The sequence below is a fragment of the Dipodomys merriami genome, unplaced genomic scaffold (assembly GCF_024711535.1).
Source record: "Dipodomys merriami isolate MVZ:Mamm:240054 unplaced genomic scaffold, mDipMer1.0.p SCAF_64, whole genome shotgun sequence".
Lineage (NCBI taxonomy): Eukaryota > Metazoa > Chordata > Mammalia > Rodentia > Heteromyidae > Dipodomys > Dipodomys merriami.
In genome coordinates this window covers 3,313,877-3,327,325 of record NW_027206224.1, presented here as the reverse complement: position 1 = coordinate 3,327,325, position 13,449 = coordinate 3,313,877, and the positions used below count along the sequence as shown (strand labels likewise).

At 53.0% G+C, this 13,449-nt stretch overlaps 2 protein-coding genes across 5 annotated transcripts; one reads left to right on the top strand and one right to left on the bottom strand.

Annotated features, from left to right (window-relative positions):
• Nucleotides 1–726: 726 nt before the first annotated feature.
• Nucleotides 727–12,446, bottom strand: LOC138815423 (tumor necrosis factor receptor type 1-associated DEATH domain protein-like). 4 transcript variants are annotated; one of them, XM_070004823.1, is made up of 6 exons: nucleotides 8,466–8,521; nucleotides 7,497–7,620; nucleotides 3,444–3,602; nucleotides 2,285–2,562; nucleotides 1,999–2,191; nucleotides 727–1,872 (listed from the first exon to the last, which is right to left on the bottom strand). In XM_070004823.1, exons 3-6 carry the CDS (start codon nucleotides 3,592–3,594, stop codon nucleotides 1,565–1,567), a joined length of 930 nt encoding a protein of 309 aa, XP_069860924.1. In that variant the 5' UTR covers nucleotides 3,595–3,602; nucleotides 7,497–7,620; nucleotides 8,466–8,521; the 3' UTR covers nucleotides 727–1,564. The 4 variants fall into 4 exon arrangements, with proteins under 4 accessions (XP_069860924.1, XP_069860926.1, XP_069860923.1 ...); XM_070004825.1 differs by lacking the exons at nucleotides 7,497–7,620; nucleotides 8,466–8,521 and adding an exon at nucleotides 12,310–12,446; XM_070004822.1 differs by lacking the exon at nucleotides 7,497–7,620 and having other exon boundaries at nucleotides 8,466–8,596.
• Nucleotides 8,605–13,185, top strand: LOC138815422 (F-box/LRR-repeat protein 8-like). Its single transcript, XM_070004820.1, has 3 exons — nucleotides 8,605–8,688; nucleotides 10,921–11,118; nucleotides 11,908–13,185. The coding sequence occupies exons 2-3, from the start codon at nucleotides 10,937–10,939 to the stop codon at nucleotides 12,878–12,880; spliced, it is 1,155 nt and encodes a 384-aa protein (XP_069860921.1). The 5' UTR covers nucleotides 8,605–8,688; nucleotides 10,921–10,936; the 3' UTR covers nucleotides 12,881–13,185.
• The last annotated feature ends 264 nt before the right edge of the window (nucleotides 13,186–13,449 follow it).

Below are 13,449 nucleotides of genomic sequence, written 5' to 3'. Positions count from 1 at the left end.
AAAAGGGTCAGAACTAAAGATTGGTGAATGAACAGGTGGGAATAGGTAGGGTGAACCAAGAAATGGTATAATCCAAGGACAAACCAGCCACTATTGTAATACAGGGTAGCCAGACAGTCCAGATTGGGGATCATCCATTGCATTAAGAAGGTTCAGCCCAGCTGGGCACCAGTGGCTCACGCCTGTAATCCTAGCTATTCAGGAGGCTAAGATCTAAGGACCAAGGTTCAAAGCCAGCCCCAGGCAGGAAAAATCCATGAGACTTTTATCTCCAATTAGCCACCAGAAAACTGGTAGTGGTGCTGTGGCTCAAGTGGTAGAGCACTGGCCTTGAGTTGAAGAGCTCAGCGTGCAGGCCCAGAGTTCAAGCCCCATAACCAACCAAAAACTAAAAGAAGGTTCAGCCCAGTGGGAAGTGAGGTGATGGGAAAACCGGAGTAAAGGGCCTCCAGATTGTGGATAGGGAGGAGTGAAGCTCACAATGGAGGGTTTACTCTTCAGGGAGGAAGCAGGAAGGAATTACAGGAGAGGTATAGCCCCTGGAAAAAGGATGACAGCACCACTGGCTCCAGGTGCCTGTTTTCAAGACGCTTAATCTAAGGCAACAGTGGGAGGTCCTGAATTCAAACCCCAATACACGCAGAAATAATCAAATCCAAAGTCTGAGAACCCATTTTACTGTGAAATTTCCCTAGCAATGTATTTGGAATCATTTTTTTTTTCTAATTCAAGCCCAAGGGATCAGACACAATTAAAACAAGATTGTTTTAGAACCCAAGTGGTAAAAATGGTTCATCAGACTACTTATCCCTCACGTGTTACTCATCGATCCCTCCCCCATCCAACCATTCAAAAGTTGATGTCTGTTGGAATGCGCCTCCCACAAAACCCCCACTTGAGCCAGCTGCATTCCACCTGAGTCTGCTGTGCCTAAAACACTGTCCTTGGAGAAACTCCCCCGCTCCCTCCTGCTCACCCTCATCTCTTCCCGATCTCTGCACGTGCAAAATGACTACACTTTATGAGGACTGCTGTGTGCTTCAGTCCCATACTGGGTGTGACTGAGGGACTGCAGGACTCCTGTATCTTCCTCATCTGAGGTGATGCCTAGTTCTCTAAAGGTCCAGGTGTTTGTTTTTGAGACCCAGTCTAATGCAGCTCATCCTCCTGCTTCAACCTCTGAAGTGCTGGGATTAACGGCATGACAGCATTAGCTACCACACCTAGCCGTGGTTCAGGTGCTTGATAAGTTGTGGTGCAGAGAGGAGGAGTGAGGGTAGGGCAGAAGCCTCTACATTCTGTCACCATCAAAAAATCTGGGGCAGAATGGGCCAATGATGCACCGTAGGGGGTGGGGGAGCTCAATGGGTGCTATCTAGCTTCTGGCCCGGGCTGTCAACTGTGTCCCAGATGCTCTAACAGTTCCCTGATTGTGTGTGTGTGTATACTCTGAGTTCCGTGGATGGAAGGGGAGCAGCAGTAACAACAGTAGAAATAGAAAGGACCCTGGAGCCATCAGGCGGGCGTCAAGCCCTGGCACACTGCTTCTTCCTCGGTACCAGGCCTAGACCAGGCCATTGGGATCCGCCAGGCCTAGCAGATCCTCAGCCAGACTGGTGAGCTCGTTCTCCTCCAGTGCCTCCACCAGACGCTGCAGCGTGGCCCGACGGCCCTCGGCCTGCACGAAGCGCCGCAGCAGCTGGAAGGCCTGCTCGTAGAGCCCCTCACGCTCGTACTCATAGGCCAGCGTGTCCAGTGCGGGGTCGCGCAGAGCCCGGCAGTCGCGCTGCAATGAGCGCCCCACCCTGCGCCACTTGAGGCCCACTGAGCGGGCGAACTTCTGTTGGTCCTGCAGGCTCAGGGGCCGATTCACTGCAGAGAGAATGGGGAGGGGAGGAGAATGGACACCAAGAATCCTTCGTGCCGGCCCCAGAGACTCCAAGGCCCAGTGCTTGTTCTGGCCCAAACTTCAACCTCCAGTGACCCCCTCCTCCTCACCTATGTGCTGACCCTGGAACAGAAAAGTCTGGTCAGACTGGGGCGGCGGCTTCTCCTCTGGCGGAGAGGGGATCGGGGACTCTGAGAGAGCAGGAGTGACCCCCACATGGTCACTCTGGCCCGGGGAGCTGCAGGTCAGATTGCGCAGTGCATCCTCCAGCTCGGTGAGCTCCTCATCCCTGAGACGGTCCGGCTGGGGGAAGAGGAGCAGAGCGCTATCAGTGAGGCTCTTAGGGGAGAGTCCCCGCCCATCTCATCCTAAACCCAGCCGGAGTCGGGGGTGCACCTTCTGGGCTAAGATGCAATTCAAACAGCGCTCCTCATCGGTCAGCGACGCGTCCAGCAGCTCGGTGCCCGCGCGCAGTTCCAGCTGTAGCTGCAGGGAGGGCCGGGAGAGCGCCTGCGCCAAGCACTGGCGCAGCGCGGCGCGCAGCGCCCCCTCGCGGTAGGCGCGGAGGAAGCGAGCGCAGCACTGGCGCCCGCAGAAGCGCAGCTGCACTATCAGCTGCGGATCGCCGCGGTGGATCTTGAGTATCTGCAGCACCTCGGGGCTCTCGGAGCTCTCTGCGGAGGCGAGCAGTCAGGTGCCGGGCCGACCCCCAAACAGGACCGTTCTCCAAGCGGCAGGAAAGGCGAAGCCTGTGGTCCCCATCCCCTAGCTGGGTTGCAGGGTTACCCAGAAAACCCAGTGGAGACACAAACTGGGGTGCAAACAGCAACAACCCGGGAGGGTGGGGGGGGGGGAAGCCAGGACCTCACAGAGTGGATCGCAAGGCAGAGTGGGTGCCACACAATCCCATCTATGAAGCCCCAAACGTGGGGGGCCAAAGGGCTGCAACAAGAAAAAGGGCGCATGCCCAGAGCCCCAAAGCCATCGGTGTCCACGTAGGCAGACTGGGGAAGGACGCGGTCTCAAGGGCCACTACCCGGGCTAAGGCAGGGTGTGAGGAGAGAAGCAAGACCGCTCTGGGGAATGGAGCAGGATTCCCCCAACCAGCTTGATGAGAGAAAAGGAGGACCCAGAAGGGCTGGTACTAGGAAGGGCTCTTGAGCAAGGAGCACTGCAGTTAGAAGGAAAAGAGGAGGAAAAAATTGTGTAATTAGTAGAAAGGAGTGAGCTGGCTGGTTGGGAGGGGTGGGGGGTGGGGATGCGTAGTAGGGAGATGTTAGTTCCGAATCATACAAAGACACAGGTACAAATGTCTACGCTTAAAGACACATGCAGTAAGCAGAGAAGGTAGCTGCTACTCAGCCAGAGGTCTGCTTTGCTCCTTAACCCCACTTCCCATTAAAACGTGTCCCTTATTCTGGTTAAACGTAAGCTCACAAAGTCAAAGGGGTGGGGCCTCAATCCCAGCCACTCCCACAAAGCTCCCCAGCCACCTCCCCTACCTCCATACACACACACCTCCCCCCCCACACACACGCCTACCCCCATTCCATACCTGCCAATGCTGTCTGCAGAGCCCTGAACACGGCCACCTTCTTCTCAGGGTGTGCATAGGCTTCGGACAGGTCCACCTTGTCCAGTGAGGACTCCAAAAACAGGTATGCGCTGCCCACCCATTCTTCATGCCCATTTGGCCTAGCTGCCATCTTGCCTCCTGAGACCCATACAAGCAACCAGGTCACCCCCAGCCTTGGAGAGAACGCTCCAGTCCTATGTGGTCCAACAGTCCCTCCACAGCAGCCCCAATCAGCTGGCACACTTGGGGCAGGGAGCCCATGATCTCCTCAGGAGCCCCATGTCTTCATAGATGCTGCCTGCCCTGCATCTATTTGGTTTCTGCCTTTCCCGTTCCTTTTTTCCCCTTTCTTCCCCCCTCCCTCCCTCCCTCTCCCTCCCCCCCTTCCACTTCAAAGCAGACCTGTAGTTTGCTCCTACACAGATGCTGATCCCCCATCCCCAACCCTTACAGGTCTGAGATAACTCTTTTGAACCCCTTGCTTGTTGGGAAGAGAAATGGCACTCCTTAGATCCAGTTGTGGCCAGGTAAAGAAGGCCTGACCAATTTTCATGTTCCATTCACCACAATGCAAAGACTAGTTCAGACTTGATATGGAGCTCAAGATGGACCAATGAGAATCAATCCTGCAACGATGGCTACACCAATAGGAAAGAGGGACTACTTTCCCTATGTCTGGGGCTGAAATGAAGAGTAGGGAAATGCCTGATTGTGTGTGGATGAACCTGACACAGAAGGAACAGAGCTAAGAAAGGGGAAGGTGTACTCTTAACCACACTAAGCCCCTGGATCCATTAGTCCCTGAAGGAACCCTGAAAAGTTCAGATGTGAGCTAAAGTCTTCTGTGTTATAAGCTCCTTTGGAGTTGGGATTGTTTTTCTTCTTCAACCCAAATTGTTCAATTTGAACTAGGCCCCTTGGAGCTGTTACCTCCTCTATCTACCTTCTGTCAAAAGTCTGGTCCTCAAAGGAGGATATTCTTAGGAGAGAAACACAACACAAAGGCACAATGCCTGTGTGCATCTGATCATATAAAATAATATCTATCAAAATGAACTCCAGGAAATGGAAACAAGAGGTTTTTCTGTGTTGCCCTTTTTTTTTTTTTTTTTTTTTTTTTGGTTGTGGAGCTTGAACTCTGGGCCTGGGCACTGTCCCTGAGCTCTTCAGCTCAAGGCGAGTGCTCTACCACTGAGCCACAGCACCACTTCCAGTTTTCTGATGGTTAATTGGAGATAAGAGTCTCAAAGACCTTCCTGCCTGGGCTGGCTTTGAACCATGATTCTCAGATCTCAGCCTGCTGAGTAGCTAGGATTACAGGTATGAGCCACTGGCGCCCAGCTTTTGTTGCTGTTTTGTTTTCTTTCTTTCCTTCTTTCTTACTTTCTTTCTGTCAGTCATGGGGTTTGAACTCAGGGCCTGGGCACTGTCCTGAGCTTTTTTGCTCAAGGCTAGTGCTCTACCACTTTGAGTCATAGCACCACTTCAGGTTTTCACAGACTTTTTGCCTGGGCTGGCTTTGAACCATGATCTTCATATCTCAGCCTCCTGAGCAGCCAGGATTACAGGCGTGAGCCACAGTGCCCAGCCTGTTTCCTTTTTTTGGTCTTGTTTCTTTATCTGTCTTTGGGAGGGTAAAGGGGGCCCCGGAAATGGAGGAACAAAGGAATGAACAAATGCATCGGTGGTACTCACTAAACACTATGTTGAAAATGAAATGTACAACTTGTGTGTGGAGATGGGAAGGAAAACTGGTGAGGGAATGAGGGAAGGGGTAACACTGCCAAAAAAAAGAACTGTGCTCTTTACCTGACTTATGTAACTATAACCCCTTTGTCCATCAACTTTATATTTTTTTATTTTTATTTTTTTTTTGTCGGTCGTGGGGCTTGAACTCTGAGCCTGGGCGCTGTCCCTCAGCTCTTCAGCTCAAGGCGAGCGCTCTACCACTTGAGCTACAGTGCCACTTCCGGTTTTCTAGTGGTTTATTAGAGATAGGAGTCTCACGGTCTTTCCTGCCTGGGCTGGCTTTGAACCGCGATTCTCAGATCTCAGCCTCCTGAGTAGCTAGGATTACAGGCGTGAGCCACCGGCGCCCAGCCTCCATCACCTTTATAATAACAATAAAAAATTTTAAAAAACACCTGGTCCTAGGTGGTGGTTCACATCTATAATTGAGCTACTCAGGCAATTGAGATCTGAGGATCTGGGTTTGAAGCCAGCCCCAGTAGGAAAGTCCTCTAGATTCTTATTTCTAACCACCAAAAAGCCAGAAATGGAGCTGTAACTCAAGTGCTAGAGCATTAGCCGTGAGTGGAAAAAGCTAAGGGACAGTGCCCAGGTCCTGAGTTCAAGCCCTAGTATTAGCATGCACACACACACATGCACACACACACATGCACACGTGCGCGCGCATGCGTGCATGTGCGCACACACACACACACACACACACACACACACACACACACACACACACACACACAAATACAAATAGCCTGGTCCTAGACCAAGGCGTTGGGAGTCGGGGATTTCCAGCTAGGAAACCACTGCTTTGAATCTCAGCTCAGTAGCCTCCAAGTTAGTGCCTCATGAGGCAAGTGGGGAAACTGCTCTGCCTCTTCTTTTCCACCCGACCTAAAGCAATGTTTCCACTTTTCCTATGAACATGGGCTCAAGACCCCCTCTCCTGCCCTATCAGTCATGCTCCTTTACTCTCTAATATTCATCACTTACATATAGTGGGTAGAAGGAGTGCTGATCTGAAGTACTCGGCAGACGCATGAATAGTGTCCCAACTGGCTTCTATTTACACAAATGACAGGAAGTCTCAGGGGAAAAGGTGCCAGCCTTGGACATTGTTGAGAAAGATCTTGCGCCCATTGCAGAAGCTGCATTTCAGATCTGCCCCCAGAGCCAAACTAATACCCAAGCTGGGATGGTACCTGAGCAGGGGGCCTCTGCTATCACCCAAGGACCTGGCAAGAGAAATGATCCTTGGTAACAGCTATCTGGGTCTAAGGGAACACATTTATTGGCAAATCTCTTAGAAAACATATTGTTACTTGTGTGTTTACCCAAAACTAGTCTAAAAAATAACACTGTGTTTATCTTTGGTCAGGGTTGAAAAGATTGGAGGTAATTTCTATTTTTCCTATATTTAAACACATTGCCTTTGCATTAAGAGAAAAAGAAAAGGCAAAGTAAGAGCCAGGTATGGCTCTGAATGCCTGTAATCCCAGCACATGGGAGACTGAGACAGAATGATCTGGACTTGGAAGCCAGTGGGAGCTACATAGTGAGACCATGTCTCTAAAACAGAGAAAGGAGAAGGGAAGGGAGGAAAAGGAAGAGAGGAGGAGAAAGGAGAGGTTTTCTTTTTCCTACGAATACTGGGCTTGAACTCAGGGCCTCCAGATCTTGCTTGGCTTTTTTATTCAAGATTAGCTCTCTACCACTTGAGCCACAGTTCCACTTCTAGCGTTTTGATGGTTAATTGGAGATAAGAGTCACAGGCTTGGGCTGGGAAGGTGGCTCAGTGGTAGAGTGCTTGCCTTGCATGCATGAGGCTATGGGTTCAATTCCTCAGCACCAGATAAGCAGAAAAGGCCAGAAATGGTGCTGTTACTCAAGTGGTAGAATGCTAGCCTTGAGCTGAAGAGCTGAGGGACAGCGCCCAGGCCCAGAGTTCAGGCCCCACGACTGACAAAAAAAAGAGAGAGAGATAGAGAGAGTCACAGGCTTTTCTGTCCAAGCTGGCTTACAACTTTATGAGATCCTCAGATCTCAGCCCCTTGAATAACTAGGATTATAGGTATGAGCTACCATTGTCTGGCTATTTTTTTAAGACAAAATAAAAATAAGAACAGAATAAGACTCTAGGGCCAAGAAAAGTTAGGCACCCAACCAAAGAGGAATTAAAAAACAAGTGGGGAACAATAGGGACTTGATCTGGTAGAGCCCCGAAACCTTTTCTCTTTCACATCCTCCTATCTTTCTGGCTTAGAAGTGCTGAGTAAATGAATATGGTCTCACCTTAAAGGGTGGGAGTAGGGACAGAGGAGACCTGAGTCTGCCCAGCAGACAGTGATGAGGCATTCTGCACCACACCCAGTAGGACTGGGGAAATGGAAGGAGTTTGCTGGTCTGGACTGAAGGCCTAGATGTTGTTAATAAGTTAAAGAGTTTAGGGCTGTGGGTGGGGACAGGAGGGAAAAAAGGAGAGAGAGCGAGGGAAGGGGTGACATTGTCCAAAAAGTAAAGTACTCTTTCCTGACTTATGAAACGGTAGCCCCTCTTTACATCACCTTTATAATAACAAAATTATTTAAGAGTTTGGGGGTTGAGGGATCCGGCTCATCTCCCTTGTCCCCTTGTAATCCCTTCCTAGTTGACCTTCCCCAGAAAACCCCTCCTGTTTGGGGGAAGCCCCGCCCACCAGGAGTCTGCCCCGCCCATGGGAGGGGGCTTCTGAGCTGGGAACTGAGGATGCTCAGTGGTCCTTAGGAACAGCTGCTGCGCTACCAGACGCTTGGCACCCCATGAACACAGGGCAGGCCTCAGGGGCTGCCCCGCTTCTGCATGCGAGGTGAGACGTGGCCCAAGGACTAAAAGCCTGCCCTAGTGGGGGGCCCACGCCCCCAACACAGTGGTGCGGCTGGAGACCCCCAGAGCCCAGCGTCCAACTGAACTGGATTGCAAGTCCGGGGCCCAGGCGAGCTGGGGGGGGGGGGTCTCCGCTCACGGAACTGTTCAGCCCCAGCCCCTCCCCCGCACTTTCGACCTAAGTGGGGGGGGAGGGGAGGCGCCCCTCAAAAGCCATTATTAGTTGGCACAAGAAATCTGAAAGCGGCAACCTCCCCCCTCCTTCCCCACAGGCCGCCCCCACCGGCCGGCCCGGGCGGCCGTGCGTGACAGCGCGGTGTCCACGCGCGGAAGCCCGATCCCCGCCTCCGCTCCCGCCACCCCAGGGAGCCCACCCTCCCTCCGCGCCTCGGCACTAACCTGGCCGCCCGCCTCGGCAGGGCCTGGGCTCCCACGCCCGCCACGCTTGGCTCTGCTCCCCGCGCCGCTTCCGGGTGTGCGCGGAGAACCCGGGGCGGTGCCCCAACCGGAGCCGCCCGCGCGTCCCGCCCTCCCGGCGCCCCGGACTCCTTCCTTCCCGCCCCGCTGCCCTGGGCACCCAGTCCCCCGCCTCGGGGCAAAGCCACCTTGGTCTTCTAAGCAGGTAAGATATTGGTGCCTGAGGTTAGGTGGCAGGAGGTACTTCCCCGTGGGTCCAAAGTTTAGGCTCTAAAGTGTGGCGCCTCCCCTTCCCCCTCACGGGCTCCGGTTTTCCCTCTGTTCCTAGCAGATCTACCACAGGGCACTCCTTGGGGAACTCGAATTTCCTAATGCCCCTGGATATATGGCTTGATCATTTGACCTCGGCTTTTCCCTAGCACTCAAAATGAGGTGTCATGGGTCCCTCGTCCACGCCTGGCCCGGGGTGTCCGAAGGCCCAGAGTACATGTGGCATCTGGAATAGAAGGGAAAATTAACTACCAAGTAACTTAAGACGTGCAGGACACCCTGCAGGCACCCTGACACAAAATTGGTAAGCTCAAAGAAGACTCAAAAACCTGCGCTCTGCGGGGTGCCAGCCGAACCTAAATTGTCCAGCGGGAACCGGGGCTGCTCCGGAGTCTGGGTCAGAACTTGAACTACAGCCCTCCAGGCGCCACAGCAGACAGGCCCCAGAACCTCCGGCTTTTATCGGCCCTGCAGGTCTGTCAGTGGGAAGAACACAGGCAACTCCCCTCCCAGTGAGGAAGCAGCAACAAAAATGCCTCCCCTTTCTAGGCGGATCCAGAAGACCTGGTTTCTGATTGGCTAGTGGGCACTGACAAATAAACGTTTTCAGCTTAAGCTCCTGCTTTTATTAACCCTGTAGTCACCATGACAACGGGACAGTTTCTCTACCTGGGACCTGTGGAATCACCTGGAACTTGTCCAACAAGTGAGAAAGTAGTATAAAGGCCAGAAACCCAGTTAGGCACTAGTGGCTCATGCCTATAATCTCAGGTACTCAGGAAGCTGAGATCTGAGGAGCCTTAGTTTAAAGCTAGTCCCAGCAGACCAATCAGAAAGTTTCTTATCTCCAATTAACCAGCAAAAAAATGGAATTGGAGGTATGGCTGAAGTGGTAAAGCACCAGCCATGAATGCTAAAGCCAAGTTAGCACATGAGGCCTGGAGTTCAAGCCCTAGTACCAACATGCATATAAAATACACACACACACACACACACACACACACACACACACACACACACACAGAAGCTCTTTGGCATTGAGGAACAACTTCATGGTGGATCAAAGACCTACATTGTAAGATAGACCCTCATGTTTAGATTAGTACTTGATCTTGATCAAAAATCTGTAGTCTACTCAGGCATGATGTAATTCTAACACCCCAGAGGCTGAGACAGGAGGATCTAGAATTCAAGGCCAGCCTGAGCCACATAGCAAGAACTGAAACACATAGCAAAAGCCTATATAAATAAAAAACTATCCTGGTTCTGGTGGCTCACACCTGTAATCCTAGCTACACAGGGGGCTGAGATCTGAGGAATGAGATTCAAAGGCAGCCCAGGCAGGAAAAGTCTGTGAGAATATTATCCTTAAGGGCTGGGAATGTGGCTTACTGATAGAGTGCTTGCCTAGCGTGTATGAAGCCCTAGGTTCAATTCCCCAGTATCACATAAACAGAAAGCTGGAAGTAGCACTGTGGCTCAAGTGGTAGAGTGCTATCCTTGAGCAAAAGAAGCTCAGGGACAGCGTCCAGGCCCTGAGTTCAAGCCCCAGGACTGGCAAAAAAAAAAAAATGTTATCTTCAATAAACTAAAAAGCCAGAAGTAACACTGTGGCTCAAGTGGTAGAGAAACAGGGATAGCTTCTAGGCCTTGAATTCAAGCCCCAGGACCAGCACCAAAAAAGAAGATGATGAAGACAAGAAGACAATGAAGAAAAGGGGAAAAAAAGAATACCTCTGGGGCTGGGAAGTTGGCTCAGTGGTAGAGTGCTTGCCTTGCATGCATGAGGCCCTAGGTTTGATTCCTCAGCACCACATTAGCAGAAAAAGCCAGAAGTGGCGCTGTGGCTCAAGTGGTAGAGCGCTAGCCTTGAGCTGAAGAGCTCAGCGCCCAGGCCCAGAGTTCAGACCCCACGACCGGACCCCCCCCCCCAAAAAAAAAGAATACCTCTGCTGTTACTGCACATACACACAATACTGAGGATCACATCCAAGGCCTTGCTATGCAAGTGTTCCACTACTGAGCTACAGGTTGTGAATGAGGACCCCTGCAACACTGGCTGTGCAAAGTATATACCAGCTCCCAGGCCACAAGCATTTCTACACCAGTCTCCACTGTTTCCTCAACACTATGGCCTTCCTGAACTCAGGGTTTCCCTCTCTTCTAGGTAAAAGCTGTTTGGAATGGCAAAGCCTCTAACCCCCAGCCACACCACAACCGAGCCAGGAGAACAGCTTCCTGAGGAAGTGCTGGCGCTCATCTTCCGACACTTGCCCCTCAGGGACCGAGCTGCGGCTGCCAGGGTCTGCAGAGCCTGGGCCACTGCTGCCACCAGCAGCACTGTGTGGCATGACACTAGCATCAGGTGAGCTAGCTCCTCTGTTTGCCCAAATTTTCAAACTTTATGGAGTCAGGGGTTGGGGAGATTCCTTGACTTCTCCATATTGGTTTCAAAAATAATAATAATAACAAGGTGGAGGTAGCTACTATTAGCTATTCAAGAGGCTGGGATCTGAGGATCACTGTTCAAAGCCAGCCCAGGCAGGAAAGTCCTTGAGACTCTTATTTCCAGCAAAAACCAGAAGTGGAGCTGTGGCTCATCGGTAAAGCATCAGCCTTGAGTGGAAAAGCTAAGAGACAGCACCCAGGCCCTGAATTCAAGCCCCAGTGCCAACACACACACACACACACACACACACACAGAGTTGCATCACTAACATTTATTAGCTACTACAGTTCTAAGTGCCTTACATTAAACCCAGTGTGGCAGATAAGTAATATTATTATCTCCGTTGCATAGACAGGAAACTGAGACATACAGACTTAACCACTACCTAGCTGGTCAATCAGCTAAGGAGTGGTAGAGGTAGAATTTGAACCTGGTAGTCCAGAGACCTGCCTCACTCTTTCAAGACAGCTGAGAAAGACAGTGTTGTTTTGTGTTTTTTTTTTCTATATTAGCTGTCCATACCAGGGATAGGGTGGGACTTCCTTCCTACCATCAGTGACTGCCTTTGGGGCTAATTGTTCTGGACAGAGAGGTGCATAATGGAGACAAGAAATGGGGAGGGAATGAGGGCGGAGGGCGTCTCCTAGAGGTTTCTACCCCAGTCAGTGACACTACCATGCTTTTTGTGCACCATTTTAATCCAAGTTGTGACTATGAGGGGGAAAGCATGCTGTCACCCTATCTGTCCACCTGCTTGGATCACGTTCATAACCTACGACTGGAATGTGATCCATCGAGGAAGCCGAGTCGCCGGGCAGCTACCGAGCTACTGATGGAACTGGCCGGCCGTACCCCCGGCCTTCGAGGCCTGTGCCTGGAATGCCGCGGAGAGAAACCCCTCTTCGATGCAGGCCGAGACATTTTGGAAGCTGTGCAGGCCATCTGCAAGGCCGCCAGGGAGCTGCGACACCTAGACCTGCGGCGCTTGCCCTTCACACTGGATGATGCACTGGTTTTACAGGCTGCACGCGGCTGCCCAGAGCTCCGCAGCCTTTTCTTGGACAACCCTACGCTGGTGGACAACGTAGGGCCCGACTCCATACTCACGCTATTGAAGGCCTGTCCGCACCTCTGCGCTCTTGGCCTGCACCTAGCCAGCCTGTCGCGCGCGGTCCTCGAGGCGCTGGCCGCCCCAGATCGCGCGCCTTTTGCACTCCTCGCTCTGCGGTGCGCATGCCCTGAAGATGCTCGAGTAACCCCCCCGCCGGACGAAGCCTGGCAGGCACTGAGCCGGCGTCACCCTGGGATGGCTGTGGAGCTGGAGCTGGAGCCTGCGCTGCCTGCCGAGAGCGTTATGAGCATCCTGCAACCTGCAGTACCTGTGGTTGCGCTGAGTCTCAACCTCTCGGGAGACACCGTAGGGCCGGTGCGCTTCACGGCCAGCCACTACGCTGCCACCCTGCGCGCGCTCGAGGTGCGCGCCTCCGCCTCGGCGGAGATGAATGCGGCGCTGGAGGAGCTGGCTGCGCGGTGCAGCTGCCTCCGCGAAATACACTGCTTCTGCGTGGTGAGCCCGTCCGTGCTCAGCGCCTTCCGCGCGCACTGCCCGCGCCTGCGCAGCTACACGCTCAAACTAAAGCGAGAGCCACATCCCTGGCGGCCCACGCTCCTGCCCTGATTGGCCAAACCCTCCCCTTTTCCAACCCCGTAGACCTGAGTCTTGGAGAAGCCAAAGGGAGTGGCCCGAGCTCGTTCCAACTACTTAGTTCCTGTCTTTGGGGGGGTTCCGTTACCCTCCGGAGGATTAGGGCCAGTGGGATGCTCTCCGGTCCACTCGATCCTCCCCACCTCCAGGCCACACTGGGCTGCCACGCCCCACCCCTGTGCTCACTCCGCGGCCCAGCGTGTAGAGAGACAGTGGGGGTGCGGGGAGAATGCGGGCACAGGCGCAGGTCGGGAGGACCTGGAGTGAATGTTAAATAAATAAATCGTAAATCGTGTAGAATCCCCGCGTCCCGTCCTGCGATGGCGAGCCCGCCCCAAGGGGGAGGGGCGGGGACGGCGCAGTGGTGGAATGATTTGAGACTTGAAGGTTCCCGGTCTTGATGCGGCTGCGGGGTCGGGGCGGAGGATTCCAAAGGCGCGCGCGAATGGCTACGCCTCTGCGCTCGGCGGGTAGGGCCAAGCTTCCCCACCACCCTTCCCAACTACCTGCCCTTACCCAGGCTTCGCTATGCTCACAGCCCC